General features: G+C 34.7%; 1 protein-coding gene across 4 annotated transcripts in view; it reads right to left on the reverse strand.

The window, feature by feature from the left end:
• Positions 1 to 15,526, reverse strand: part of EPS15 (epidermal growth factor receptor pathway substrate 15) — a 116,151-nt gene that overhangs the window by 65,065 nt on the left and 35,560 nt on the right. For all 4 annotated transcript variants that reach the window (XM_036350613.1, XM_036350612.1, XM_036350615.1 and 1 more), the window contains 5 exons: positions 14,169 to 14,228; positions 10,143 to 10,232; positions 8,825 to 8,970; positions 6,031 to 6,187; positions 2,531 to 2,616 (listed from right to left, as the gene is read on the reverse strand). In XM_036350613.1, coding sequence (XP_036206506.1) covers positions 2,531 to 2,616; positions 6,031 to 6,187; positions 8,825 to 8,970; positions 10,143 to 10,232; positions 14,169 to 14,228 — 539 coding nt within the window. The remainder of the gene's footprint in view (positions 1 to 2,530; positions 2,617 to 6,030; positions 6,188 to 8,824; positions 8,971 to 10,142; positions 10,233 to 14,168; positions 14,229 to 15,526) is intronic.

Below are 15,526 nucleotides of genomic sequence, written 5' to 3' on the forward strand. Positions count from 1 at the left end.
TTTTCCTTTTTTTAAGTTAAAAGTATCATACTAATTTAACTTGATTAACATACTTAAATGCCTACGTAGCAAAAGTTGAAGGAATTAGTGACCTAAACAAACAGTTATAAAAGAGAATTTTAACAATCATAATTTTAGCTGGGTAGATGAGTCTCATTATGACATTACTGGAGTTGACAGATGATGGAAGTTTAGCTACACTGTAGATGTCACCTAAATAAAAACCTAGGGAAAGTATTTTCACAAATGTCAAATCATGTATTATACATTTATAAAACATGACTACAACTTAAAACCTAAAAAGGTTTTGGAGTTCTATGATTTTCTTACTAAGACAGTCGCAAAAGGTTAGGGATGTTTTTTATGTTAGCTGGGATTCACTAAGCAATACTGCCACTAGTACAACTTAACATTAGGGTTACTAAAAGTTAGGGAAAGCTCAGTTGACCAAAATGTAATTAATAATTGCAAATGTTTGCACTGGCAAGAACATTTTATGTATGATGCTCTACTTCCTATTAAAACACACAATAGAACATTTCATATGTTAAATAACTTCTCTTGAAGTCAAGCAAGTCTTAGAATACCGGTGTCCATTTTCATAGGCCTGAGACACATAGAAGACAAGCATTTTCAAATCTAGATACTATTTAATATATATATATATATATATATATATACATATATATATATATATGTATATATATATATGTATATATATAACCTAGGAGGCACAAAAAAAAATATTAATGGGCCATTTATGGACCACATGATCATGAAAAGTCTACACACCATTACAGACTCAGTGATTAAACTTTAACTTCTATTCTGAACCACAGTAAAAACTTTTTAAATCTTAATGAGAGGCAGACTAATAGGAAGAATACAGAAGTAAAACTTATACAACCAGCACGATTGATGATTTGATGTGTGAATTTGGATTGGATTTTTTTTTTCACGAGTAAGAAAGAAAGTGGGACTTTTTGATATTCAAGGGGTTTTTTCTTTTGCTTTATTTTTTACTTCCGATATTAGAGACTTATGTAACAGGCAAAGGCAATTTTTTAGCAGGAAATAAGAATTTGGTAGGAGGCAGATGCGCTGAAAACAATGACATTTCAAAAGGTACCCAGACTGTTTACAGTATGTCGAGTCATATTGTTCAAAGAGGCTGATCACTGAAATTAATAGTGATTTAAAATTATACTGTCTTTTGCAGACATTTACCTCCCCAGAATGCATTTTTCCATCTTGCAGAATTTTCATGTGGGGATACCCTCTCCTCTACTTCATATGGTATCAGTGGCAAATTACCACCTACCACTCCCAGGACAGAGTTCATGAAAAATCAAATATATACATCCTTCACCCGATTGTTTCAGGGGTAGGCATGGCGTTAAGCTAGTCCAATCAGGTTGAATCTTAGAACTTTTCCAGGAGCTGCCAGAAGAGAGGCACTCCACTAGATTTGAAATTATAAGTACATGAGGCTAAGTATGCTATAGCCCCCTTGACAACATAATGGGAAAATCCATCTGAGAATGGATCAAACCCAGTGTAAGTGGAAACAAAAAATGGAGAGAGCAGCTCTAGCCGGTTTGGCTCAGGGGATAGAGCATCGGCCTGAGGACTGAAGGGTCCTGGTTTGATTCCGGTCAAGTGCATATACCAGGGTTGTGGGCTCAATCTCCAGGGGGGTGGTGGAGGCGGGGGCGGGGGGGCGGGTTGGTGGGGTGCAGGAGGCAGCCAGTCAGTGATTTTCTCTCATCATTAATGATTCTCTCTCTCCCTCTCCCTTCCTCTCTCTGAAATCAATAAAAATATATTTTAAAAAAAAGGAATGGGGAGAGCAAGAGAACTGATTATATTATTTGAGCCCAAGTATAAAGCTATGCTTTAAGCTATCACTACTTCTAAGAGGTCTTAGTTTCAAAAGTCAACAAATTCACTCTCACTTAAGTTAGACTGGGTTGGTTCTTTCTTGCAACTGAAAAAAAAAATCACAACTAAGTTTCTCTACAACAATCTCAATGTTCAAATGGATGAGAAAAGATCATTGCCAAGTTCTTGCCATATAATCCAGATAAATTATTTAACACCCTATGTCTCAACACCATCAATAAAATAAAATATCAGTCATTATCTGCATCAAAGTGTTGTGAAGGTAAGGAAAAGTAGAGTTTTTGTAAACACAGTGATATTTAAATACAATGCCTTATAGATGGAAAAATGTATTTTTTAAAAAAAGTAATTTTTTAAAAAAAGTAATTTTAGGAGGTCATTTTTATAATGAATATTGCCATAAACTTTCCAGGGAATACAGAAATTAAGAAAATCAATAATACTTGCTATATTTATTTATTTTGTTTTGTTTTAAAATATATTTTTATTGATTTCAGAGAGAGAGGAAGAAGGAGAGAGAGAAGGAGAGAGAGAGAGAGAGAGAGAGAGAGAGAGAGAGAGAGAGAGAGGAAGGAGAAAAAAAGAGAGACATAATTTATGTAGCCATCTGTAATTTTACTTTACATACCTTTGTAGGTCAACTAGTTCATTGTTAAGGGTATCTAGCTCCTTAATAGCAGAGAAATCTGCAACAGGACTTGATCCTATGATGTTCTAAAAACAAAAAGTTTACATTTATACATTATTACTATAAAATTATATATGGCAAAGCATTTAAAATGTTAAAAAGCACTACATGCATATAGGGTATTACATTTTTTATAGTATTACTAACAATTTTAACTCATTTAAGAACACCACATCCAATGCAATTTTAAACACACACACAATTATATACTAAGACATTTTCCCTTAAATTCTCTAACCTATTGTTCTATATTATGTATCTTCACTTCAGATCCCAATGCCTTTGTCATTTGATTCTAGCCTGTCCAGTACCTTGCAATACAACAGATATCAGATTTATATTTTTAAAATCTTTTTAAAAATATATTTTATTGATTTTTCACAGAGAGGAAGGGAGAGGGACAGAGAGTTAGAAACATCGATGAGAGAGAAACATCGATCAGCTGCCCCCTGCACACCCCCTACTGGGGATCGAGCCCGAAACCCGGGCATGTGCCCTTGACCAGAAATGAACCTGGGACCCTTCAGTCTACAGGTGGATGCTCTATCCACTGAACCAAACCGGCTAGGGCAGATATCAGATTTATAAAGTACTTCCTCCACTAAAGTATATGTTTCTTGTGGAGATGAATGCTGATTTATTTGTAATTGTATCATCTGGCATAGAGTTAGTGCACACATTTTTATTGAGTATTAAAATTATAATAGTGGTAATTTTATTTAATTCAACAAATACTTGCTTTTGTTAAATACTTTAGTGTCTACCTTAATTAAAGTAAAACATACTGATCAGGCATGTTCCATAGTAATATTAAACTATCTTCATATGAGGCAGCCTTTCCATATGGTTCTCTTTCAATAATGAAGGTGTCAAAATTGGTCTGTGAATGGTACTTGCAGTTAGAAAATCTAGATGGATTTATTTTTGGCTCTGCTATGATCTTCACTGAGAAGTAATTTCTGCCCTGCCCACCTTAAAAATTAAATGAAATAAATATTACATGTGAAGTCACTCTATAAACTTTATATTTTATAAATGTAAGCTATTCTTATAATTAACTTCATCAATAGAAGCTGTTCTTAAAAGATGGATGGCCTCCCAATGAGCTGCTTCCACCTTGGCTCAATCTTCTTTGTGAAATGACTTTCACACCTCTTCCATCATTCTAACTCAAAAAGAGTGACTCACATGTGATAGTCATTCACTGTTAAAAATACCATCAAATAAGAAGAGTGAGACAAACAACTTCAACCTCAAACAAGTTAGAAGGTGATACCACAGATGACTACAGAGGAAGATTAGTGTACTGTAGTTGGTACACAGTTTGTGTCACTCCTCAATTGCTGACACAAAAATTAAACTCCCATACTATAGCAATAAAATGACATACAACTAGGAAGCATGGAGAAAGTCCAGCTAACAGTATATGAAGTATAAGGGCATATAAAGAAAAATGTAACATGTCAACTTCTTTCAATATATTTTCTCTCACCCTGTTTTGTACAATACACAAAAATTCCACTTTGGTGATTTTAAGTAGATTAGAGAGTTTAGGGAAGGCAAGTAAAATGCACACAAGGACCAAGTGATGACCTGGGACAAAAGCATGCTGTTTAGGTATTTTCTCTGCAACAACTTTGCTGCATAAAAAACCTCTAACTTCAAAATGTATCTTGTAAACCAAAAACTGCAATGCTAAAAAGACATAAAGTAAAGCTCTAACCTTGAGAGAGTAAAAAAACTGACAGTACAAGAAAGGCAAAAAGTAGAGTGCTGCAGAATGGAAAACATAGTCCAAACTAGAAAAAATACAGAAAGGAAAGCAACATTCATAAAAGGATTAGTCACAGCTGCAAAAAAAATAAAAAAAATAAAAAATGCAATTCTAAAAAAATAATCAGATTATTAAGAGGAGATTATTTGAAAGACAAAAACAAATGTGAGTTTTAATTTTTAAGGTTAAAAATTTTGGTTAATAGATAAAAAACAGTGACAAAATCCCATTTTGATGACATAAACAGACAAGGGTGTCTATGCTCCAGTGAATGGACTTCAAACAAATCTGTTACATTAAAAACTCTGTAGAGCAGATACAACTTGAAGTGTTTACTAATGTTATAGAGACTTCAATGAACAACATAATTTGCTTCAGCAAATTCTGTCATATCTGTAATTTGTGTTGGTGAGAGATTAAGTGGATATAAAATGAAGGCAGCAAGGGGAGAAAAACCGTCTATGTAAGGAAAAGAAAGGGTGAAACAAATAATCATTCCAGAACTGAGATAGTTATAGCAGAGGGCATCAGTACAGGTTTGTAACCTTTATCTTTACAGGTGGCATCATTTTTAGTCTTCTCCACAACTTAGGGAACCCACGTCCTACATCATATGAAATGTCCAAAAATTCATAAAATATTCCCCCCCAAAAAACTCACAAAGCAGATAATCAAATACTTATTTTATTTAAAAATAAGAATAAAAACTCTGAGAACGAACTTTTGTACCTGGTGGCTATACATTTCCATTTAGATGACTTAGAAAATACCCAATTTTGACTTTAATGAGATTTGTTTAAATGAGATTTTTCAACCTACATGACAAAATTAATGCAAAATCAAAATATCCTACTGACATTTTAAAGAATACTTTACTCATACCACACATTTACCAACTGTAACTACAGCAATGGCTACTTTATAGGTCACAGGAAATTTGCAGATTCAGAGCATGTATTTTTAATAGCAAATCCTTTTAAAGCTCTGTTAAGGCCAATATATTGTAAATGCACTATACTTGGAGAGTTTATAGATGAGAGAAAAACCAAGACACAACATGGCTAAACAATGTAGTTTTGAAAGTTCCTATTGCTGGCCAGAAAACAAAACAGCAAAACCTGTTCCTAGCTGTATAGGTATGAAACTCGGCTGTATGCTCAGGAACAGAGGGTCATCTATATGGTAAAACCACAGATTTGTCCTCAATATAATGTTTTTCCTAGTTTTTTAATTTAAATTTAAAACTGATGTCAAGCAATTATAATCTCCTTGATTTTGTTTTCAAAATTACATTGTTTTGTAAGAGTTAATCATCAAATGAAACCCAATAATTTAATTCTTATGGATTTCATTTAAATTTTATCCCTATTCATAAAAATTAATCCACAGATCCAGGAGGGGAAAAATAAGACATTTTTCCACTTTTGAGGCTGAAAAATGTGGTTGCCATATGTATGATGAATGATGAGGTAAATGAGGGGCAGCCCAAGGATATCATACATGCATTCAGCATATCTATAGTCACAAACTAAACCACAAACAGTATATTCCTCTGCTCCTAGCCAGATATATTTCTCTACCATTCTGTCCAAATCAAGTTTGTCATCTGACATAACTTTTGTTCCTTTCTGTTAATGCATTCAGGTTTTCTTCTAAGTTGTCTTACCTTTTGTAAATTGGCCCTGTCTGATGGTGGAATCATCTCAGGAGTAAGAATATGAGGAGGATCAATGCCCTTTATTAACTTCTGATTGATTAAGTGAAAAGCCAAGGCAAACTGATCCTTTGAAAGCTTCCCACAGTCCTTTGTGTCACATAATGCCCTGTACAAATAAACAAAATGAACAGTATATAAATGCCACAACTACCACTCTAAAAGTCTAATGTGACTATTTAAAAATGATTAGTTGAATTAAAAAAGGTCATACTAATTTGTGGCTTGCCCAAAACTCACTCAAACATTAGAAGCAAGAGAACAAAACAGATAAACAGAGACAGACAGAATGTTGGCCCTGGTGCTGAGCAAAGGCCTCTAATCTGGGTTTATTATGTACTTTTTCTTACCAATTTCCACAACCACTACTGAGTAAGAGTTGTAGTGGACCAAAGAATCTCAACATTGTCAACTCCCAATACTTCAACATTAAAAGATATAAAAAAATGAAACCTAAGTTTCAACAAAATTGGTTCACTAGTGGTATTAGAATGATTCTAAAACAAGCAAAAACTTCCATGTCAGCTTGCTTCCTGTAACTCGAAGTAGGAGGATATAAGGATCACCAAGTTAAAGCAGAAACAACAGCTGCAAATGGAGATCACATGTGAAGAAAGGCAGCAATCTGGAAAGCTTTACAAAATCACTTGAAGAGAAACAGCAAATGTTTTATTCTATTTTCTTTTTTTTTAAAGCTTAGCTTTCTGAAGTCCTGATCTGTTTGATTCATTGAAAACTAATCTGACCGGACAAAAAGACTACCGGTTATAGCAGTAGTTCTCAACCTTCCTAATGCTGTGACCCTTTAGTACAGTTCCTCATGTTGTGGTGACCCCCAACCATAAAATTATTTTCGTTGCTACTTCATAACTGTAATTTTGATACTTGCAGGATGTATTTTCATTGTTACAAATTGAACATAATTAAAGCATAGTCGCCGAAACTGGTTTGGCTCAGTGGCTAGAGCGTCGGCCTGCGGACTAAAAGGTCCCAGGTTCGATTCCAGTCAAGGGCATGTACCTGGGTTGCAGGCACATCCCCAGTGGGGGATGTGCAGGAGGCGGCTGATTGATGTTTCTCTCTCATCGATGTTTCTGACTCTCTATCTCTCTCCCTTCCTCTCTGTAAAAAATCAATAAAATATATTTAAATAAATAAATAAATAAATAAATAAATAAATAAAGCATAGTGATAAATCACAAAAACAATATGTAATTACATATGTGTTTTCCGATGGTCTTAGGCGACCTCTGTGAAAGGGTTGTTCGACCCCCAAAGGGGTCGCAACCCACAGGTTGAGAACCGCTGGGTTATAGGTTATAGTGTCAAAGAAACATTGAATTTCAGCTTTTGTACTTATTTATTCTTGTGGTCTTAGCCAAATTTTTAACATCTCCGAGCCTTAATTTCTTCATCTCTAAAGTGGAGATAACATCCATCTTGCAAGATTACTATGAGAATTAAAGACGAAGTACATAAAAAGTGTGGGCATAATGCCACACCCATAACAGCTGCCATTTTACTGAGCATTGTGCCTAGCCTAGGCACTCAAAAGTGGCAGCTATTATTAGTTATGCATATAATTTTTCCCAGTCTTGGGTTCTTGTTCCTTTTAAGTCAGAACTACTGTCCTCCTTTGTTCGACCCTTTGGTGCATGGGCCAATGCTCTAATCACTAAGCACACCAGCCAGGGCAAGGCTTGTCTTTTTTAAGGACCAAGTATGTAATTCCAATGTGAAGGTATAAAAGTATACATATGCCCTACAGAATTGTACAGATATGCCTTGAAGACTTTAAATTCCAAATTTTGTATTCTCCCTTAAAAATTTAAGTTTGGCCCTAGCTGGTTTGGCTCAGTGGATAGAGCCTTGGCCTGTGGACCGAAGGGTCCTGGATTCGATTCCAGTCAAGGGCACATGCCAGAGTTGCGGGTTCCATCCCGAGTGGGGGTCGTGCAGGAGGTAGCAGATCAGTGGTTCTCTCTCATCATTGATGTTTCTATCTCTTCCTCTTCCTTCCTCTCTGAAATCAATAAAAATATTTTTTTAAAAATTTAAGTTTGCCCTAGTTGGTTTGGCTCAGTGGATAAAACGTCAGCCTGTGGACTGAGGGGGTCTCAGGTTTGATTCTGGCCAGCATGCCTGGGTTGCGGGCTCCATCCCCAGTAGGGGGCATGCAGGAGGCAGCCGATTAATGAATCTCTCTCATCATTGATGTTTCTCTCTCTCCCTTCCCCTTCCTGTCTGAAATCAATAAAAAGTATTTTAAAAAATTTAAGTTTAATTGATATATATTGATAGATAGATAGATGCTGCATTTTAACATTCTAATAACAATTAACTGACACTGTCAATCTTATAAAATGTCAGGTAACCCATTCTCCAGCTTTTGCCCATCATCCAGAAGAAATCCTCAGTTTTTCTATAAGGAATTCCGAAACAAAAAATTTCCTATTGATAAATGCCTAAAAATAATAATGCACAAAACTAGATTTAATACAAACCATATTTGTTTTTAAAATCCATTTAAAAATGTTATTTATTAATTTGAGAGAGAGATAGGAAGGAAGAGGGAGGGGGAGAGAGAGAGAAAGATTGATTTGTTGTTCCACTTATTTATGCATTCATTGGTTGTTTCTTGTATGTGCCCTGACTGGAGATCAAATCTTCAACCTTGGCATATTCAAACAACGCTCTAACCACTTAGTTACCCAGCTAGGGTAAATCAGTTTAAATAAAGTCTTACCAAATGTGGGCGAGCAAGGTAGAAGGTAAACCTGTCTTCAGAAAGATTTCACGGACTTCCAATCCAGAAACAAATCCATCCATATCTTTATCAGTTTTCAGGAAGATTTCATCATATTTAGCTTTTTCTGAAGGTGATACAACCCACTACACACAAAAACAATTATATATATACACATATACATATATAGTATTTCTACCAAAATAAAACAAACTTTGAAGTGACATCTTTTAACACATGACAGTATCTGTCACAAATTCTGAGCAATTTTATTCCACTAACTACTAAGTATAGCAACAGCATATCATTTTCATCAGATCCCTGACTAAAATGTTGTGGTCAACAAAAAATCACAGAAGAAAAATATAGGTCAGTGGAACTACATTTATAGATGCCCATTTACTTTTTTCTTTTTAAGTAATGAGTAAATTCAAGCACAGTTAACTCTTGACTTATAACCAGATGAATATGGGTAAGTGCAGAGTTTGTTTAAACAAAATACTCAGATAATTCTCAATCTCCAATTTTTATAGTTTCATTCAGCATTACTAACTATATACAAATTGGCTGACTTGCATAGCCTGTCATTATTTTCCTTTATGCAACCTGACAAAAAACAGGTTGGAGGGGGAAAAGGCCTTGTATAACCCAAAATTGGATAATTTGAACCCAAAGATCAAGAGTTAACTAGAGATTAAACAAATAAAAACACCTATTAACTATGACAGGGCAAGCATTCCAGATTAGTATAGAGCAGTGGTGGGCAAACTGCGGCTCATGAGCCGCATGCGGCTCTTTGGCCCCTTGAGTGTGGTTCTTCCACAAAATACCACGTGCAGGCGCGCACAAACAGTGCGATTGAAACTTTGCGGCCCATGTGCAGAAGTCGGTATTTTGTGGAAGAGCCAAAGAGCTGCATGTGGCTCACGAGCCGCAGTTTGCTGACCACTGGAGAGTATCTGCTACCTCTAACTTTAATTCTAGGTTGATCAAGGCAAAGCCATTAAACCTCCATATGATCTAAGTAAGGCCAAATGCAGAAGGATTACCTATTTTCTTTGGGACATCACATTATTCAGATGCAATAAGAGGGAGCTCTAAATCTTGATCCCTTTGACTGCCTCTTCTATCTTCATCAAGCAATCAACTGTTAAATGCCATGCAGTTTGTTTTTTTAAAAAAAGGTTTTTTAACACTGATAAATCTATACCTGTCTTAACGGTGCTTTGGTAGGTAAAATGCCTACAGGTGGTAAGGAGTGGTAAGATTCCTTGGCTGCTAAAGTGGGGATCAACCGCACAGAGCCTGATATACTGACCGTTTTCCTCTTTGAAGGTGGCACCAAGGCTGGAGGCAAGGACATTGGCACAGGTTCTTTCTCAAGTGCACAGTATACCAAAAACATGGCCTTCAAAACAGATAAACCAGGGTCATACATATTAAAATAATTTACTATCATCCACCCATTGAATTGATTACTATTCAATAACAAAGCATCTTCAAACTGTCTGAAATCTTTTTTTTAAAGAAATTAGGCTGTAAGAAAAGATATCCAAGACACACTGATAAACATGATAAAAGCATGGTGTTGGACAGTATGTATGCCAGTATGTACACTGTGTCATCTTCTGTATTAAGGGGGTAATAACTATTCCTATTTGCTTATATTTGCATTAAGATCTCTAGAAGAATAAAGAAGAAACTAAAAAAGTGATTCATTATGGAGGAGGTATAAATGGAGCAGTTGAGGACAAATATGCTCCCCAGCGAATATCTCCTTATATTGTACTGATTTCTGAACCATGAGAATGTATTACCTATTAAAATTATTTTTAATTATTAAATACATGAAGCACTTGCACAAAGTGAAATAACCTACATAGCGACTGTACCAGGATATTCCTTCCACTTTGAATCCAAGGCACCTTCAATACTTTCAAAAGATGAAAATTTTCTGTAACTATCTTCAAGCATATGAAATTACTCAAAGCGACTTGGAACCTCCCGAAGTATTCAAACAGCAACTGGAAGGAAGCTTTAATATTTCTTCTTAGTTTTTTCTTCCATTAAAAATAGCAATTCCCCCCCCAAATAGGTTTGTTTTTAATTCTAAGTTTTGTGGAGCTTTAAGTCAATACTCACTGAGCACATAATACAACTCATGATTTCTGTGATTAATAATATCATTTTGCAAATGAAGAAACTCAGGCTATGATAGTAACTTGTCTGATATATTTTTAAGAAGTGATAGAGTAAGGCGCAAACCAAGATATTCTGACTACAAAGCTCTTTTTTCCAGATTTGATCAGCTTTATTAGGAGCACACATAATTTTACAATACCATGCTCTCTTCTTTGAGCAGGAAAACTAACCTTTAACCCATTGGTATCCAAATTGTAGCAGGTATCAGAACTACTTGGACAGCTTGATAAAGCACAGGTTTCTGGGCCCCACTCCCAGAATTCCAGAATCAGTAAAGTCTGCAGTTGAGCCAGAGAATTTGCATTTCTAGGACGTTCCCAGGTGATTCTGATGCTGTTTACCCTGAGACCACATTTAACCATTTGATACAAACCAACAATTCACCTCTCTCCATTCACTAGTCAACCTAAAGAATTCAATTTATTTTTTATTGTTTTCAATTTCGGTTTTAGAAACACACAAATTTTCAATCTCCCAAAGCTTGAAACTCCAGAAAGAAAACAATCTGGCTAGCATATACTTCCAACCAAATTCACAATATGTGTACTATTGTCAGATTGACACCAAACTAAAAGAAGGGACCAACATGCACATTAAAGGTCAGCATTCCTCTTGCTGCAGATGGGAGTCATTTCCTGGAAAACAGAACACTAGAAGCAAAAAAAGCAATGTCAGCCATCTGCTGACAATAGACAACACATTTTTTTGAAAGTTAAAAAAATACTATATTATTAATTTCATGTTGCCTTGAAAATAGTTTCTTTGACAAAACTGAAGTCAATTTTTCTACCAAATAAAACAAAAAAAGTGAACAATATACTGCTGGTTGTGATTTTGTTTTCTTATAACACTATACTTTATCCTAAACAAAGTCTGCCATCAAAATTAATACAGCATCAAAATAAATACAGCAACTAAATCAAATGATGCACCATACACAACACACACACAAAATATGTGGCTGGTAGCTAGTTTTTAAAACTAAAATGCATTTACACAGCTAGAAATAGACACTTAACTAAGAAGCATTTTACATTATGATTTCAATGTAAAAATATCAAAAAATAAACCTAAGCTTACTCCAGGATAGCAGAGAAAAGGACAAAGAGAAACTGAAACATAATAAAATCAATGTAGTGGATTTACAGAAGTCTAAAATATTCTGAACAGAAAGGTTAGTATAGCCAGAGAACATATGTAAAACAGGTCATGAGTTTAGCAAGAAAAGAAACCTTAACAATTTTTTTAAAAATATTTTTATTAATTTCAGAGAGGAAGGTAGAGGAAGAGAGAGATAGAAACATCAATGATGAGAGAATCATTGATTGGCTGCCTCCTGCACGCCCCCTACTGGGGATGGAGCCTGCAATGCAGGCATGTGCCCTTGACTGGAATCGAACCCGGGACCCTTCAGTCCACAAGCCGATGCTCTATCCACTGAGCCAAACCAGCTAGGGCTAACAAATTTTTTAAAAAATATATATTTTATTGATTTTTTATAGAGAGGAAGGGAGAAGGATAGGGAGTTAGAAACATCAATAAGAGAGAAACATCAATGAGCTGCCTTCTGCACACCCTCCTACTGGGGATGTGCCCGCAACCAAGGTACATGCCCTTGACCGGAATCGAACCTGAGACCTTTCAGTCCACAAGCTGACGCTCTATCCACTGAGCCAAATCGGTTAGAGCACTAACACATTTTTTTAAGTAGAGATTTTAAAGACCACATTCTCAAGTCATAATTTAACCAACTAACATTATATACAAAGGAAACAAAAACCAAACAAACACACTTAAATACTTTGAAAGTAGGAAACATTCCTAAATAGATGATCAAAAACACCTAAAAATTATGTGAAAAGGAAAATACTTTGTACCAATATATATGGAATCTAGCTAACCCTGTATTCAGGTAAAAAATGTTCCATAAATGCTTTGAACATTAAAGATAAAAATAAACAGACTTTGTACTCATCTTCAGAAAAAATTTTTAAAAGTAAACGAAAAGAAATTAGGAAGATGTAATTAAGATAAAAGTTGAGCCCTAGCCAACTTGGCTCAGTGAATAAAGAGCATCAGGCCCACGGACTGAAGGGTCCCAGGCTTGATTCCAATCAAGGGCACTTACCTTTGTTGCAGGCTCAATCCCAGCTATGGTCAGGGCACCTGAGGGAGGCAATCAATCCATGTGTCTTTCTCACAATGATGTTTCTCTCTCTCTGTCTCTCCCTCTCCCTTCCACTCTCTCTAAAAATCAATGAAAAAGTATCCTCAGGTGAGGATTAACAAAATAAGAGAAAAGTTAAAAAGAATAAAAGTCAAAACATAATAACAGGATAAGTAAATCCAAAACATATCTCTATCTAAAGATCAATAAACTAGATAAAATTCAATTAAACAAAAAAATACGAGAAAAAAAATACATAAGATTTGGAATAAAAAAGAGGTACAACCATAAACCCAGAATAGATTAAAAGAATAATACAAATAAATCTGTGGCAACAAGTTTGAAAGTCAAATAAATGGATAATTCCTTAGCAAAAAGAAAAATTTGAATAGACTAATATTCAAATAAGAAGTAAAAGGGGAATTAGAGATTCACCATTCATGAGTTCACAGAAGAATTTTATCTCACTTTTAAGGAAGAGATGAATACAACTCTATTTTAAATTAATTGTCCAATTATTAAGGATAACAAGTCTTCAGAAAGATATCAAAACTTTCTCAGCATATACAAATGAAGCAACACTAAAATGTTATTCATGTCTTCCTTTAATGAAACAAATGTGAAATTTTGGGGGTATATATGAAGTGAAATTATTCCAGAGCAGAAGCAGGTACAGAGATGCTTGGTCAAGTCAGGATACAAAAGATAACATTACTCAGCATCTTTACAGTGCATCATCCAAAGTATATATCTGTATGTACTTTAAAGTCAAATAAAATGAAGACAGCAAACACATACATTTTCTATTATCCATTTGTTTAAAAATATTTATTGATTATCTACAAATTCTAGATAAAAATATTCATACCAACAATATTTGGGAGATAAGTTTTCCTATAAGGATGAACTAAAGGAAAATTTTCACTTGAGAAACCATTAAGATGTTTAAGATTTTAAGAGCATTAGGTTACTTACCACTGCAAACTCATCTCTGTCAAGCATTCCATCATGGTCAATATCACTCAACTCCCAAACCTTAAAAAGAAAAGAATTGAGAAAGATAATGTTCTTTCATTTAATGTGCTACATTTAAACACCAAATACAAAATAGAGGAAAAGTTTTGCCTAAATATTACACTTTTTTCTGAGAAATTTCAATTATGCTGATTATTTTATTATATCGCTGTTATTTGCTATATTAACAATTACTGTAAAAAGAAGAATTCACTTAAATATTTTTAAAACAGAAATTCCCTTACAAATTTTTTAAAAACTATTTTCTTCCTTTCAAGTCATAAAACAATTATGCACATAGTATTTTAAGACAATTACAATGCTTTTTCACAAACATCATCTCAGTTAATTTATGCACAGCTCCTGTTTTAGACAAGAAGCTGCATGACTTACCTAGGACCGTGCAACTATTATTAAGTAAAGGAATCAGTTTTCAATGTGAAGACTTCCAACTAAGTCCATTATTGTTTTCCCTACACTACAGACTTTCTAATCAACTAAAAGAAATATGTAATGAATACTGTGTAATGAATCATCAACCAGCTAATGTCCAGGGCTTTACAAAGAAAAATAAAATCTGAAAGGCCCTGGTAGATTTGGCCTAAATTTAGAATAAATTACATAGCTTTAGACCAGCTACAAAACTATGTTAAATCCTTGAGAAGAAGATATTTAAACATTCAACAAAATCTCACTTGGGGGCAAGAAGAGAAAGTGAGCTGATGCGAGACAAGAGTGGAGACAAGTGCCTGGTCACTAAATGCCTTGAAAGGAGTTTGGACTTTATCCTGAATGCAATGGGAAGCTACTAAGAGGGTTAGTTTTATGTTTTGTTTTTTTTAAAAAAAGATAACAGGATTATATTTATAGTTTAGAAATCTCACACTGGACCAAACAGTGGAGAAATGATTAGTAAGAAATAATAAAAGGCTTTTAAATTAATGTATATTGAGTAACCTATGCAACACTGATTGAATAGCACGATTGCTGGTGGTGTGTGGTTTCATTATCATCATCATCATCATCATCATCGGCATAGTAGGAAGCATTCAAAGAGTATGTGCTAAGTACTTTACATACATTATCACATTTAATCCTTACAACCCAATAAACTGAATTATACTCATTTTAAAGATTAGAAAACTGAGAAATGATTTTCTAATGATTTGCCCAATGTCACACAACTAAGAAGTGGTTCAGACAGGATTAGACTCTACAGAGTAGGATTAAGCAAAGGATTAAAGGACTGGAATCTGGCTGGCATGGTTCAGTGGTTGAGTGTCCACCTATGAACCAAAAGGTGGCGGTTCGATTCCTGG

This window comes from Myotis myotis, unplaced genomic scaffold, assembly GCF_014108235.1.
Source record: "Myotis myotis isolate mMyoMyo1 unplaced genomic scaffold, mMyoMyo1.p scaffold_m19_p_2, whole genome shotgun sequence".
Lineage (NCBI taxonomy): Eukaryota > Metazoa > Chordata > Mammalia > Chiroptera > Vespertilionidae > Myotis > Myotis myotis.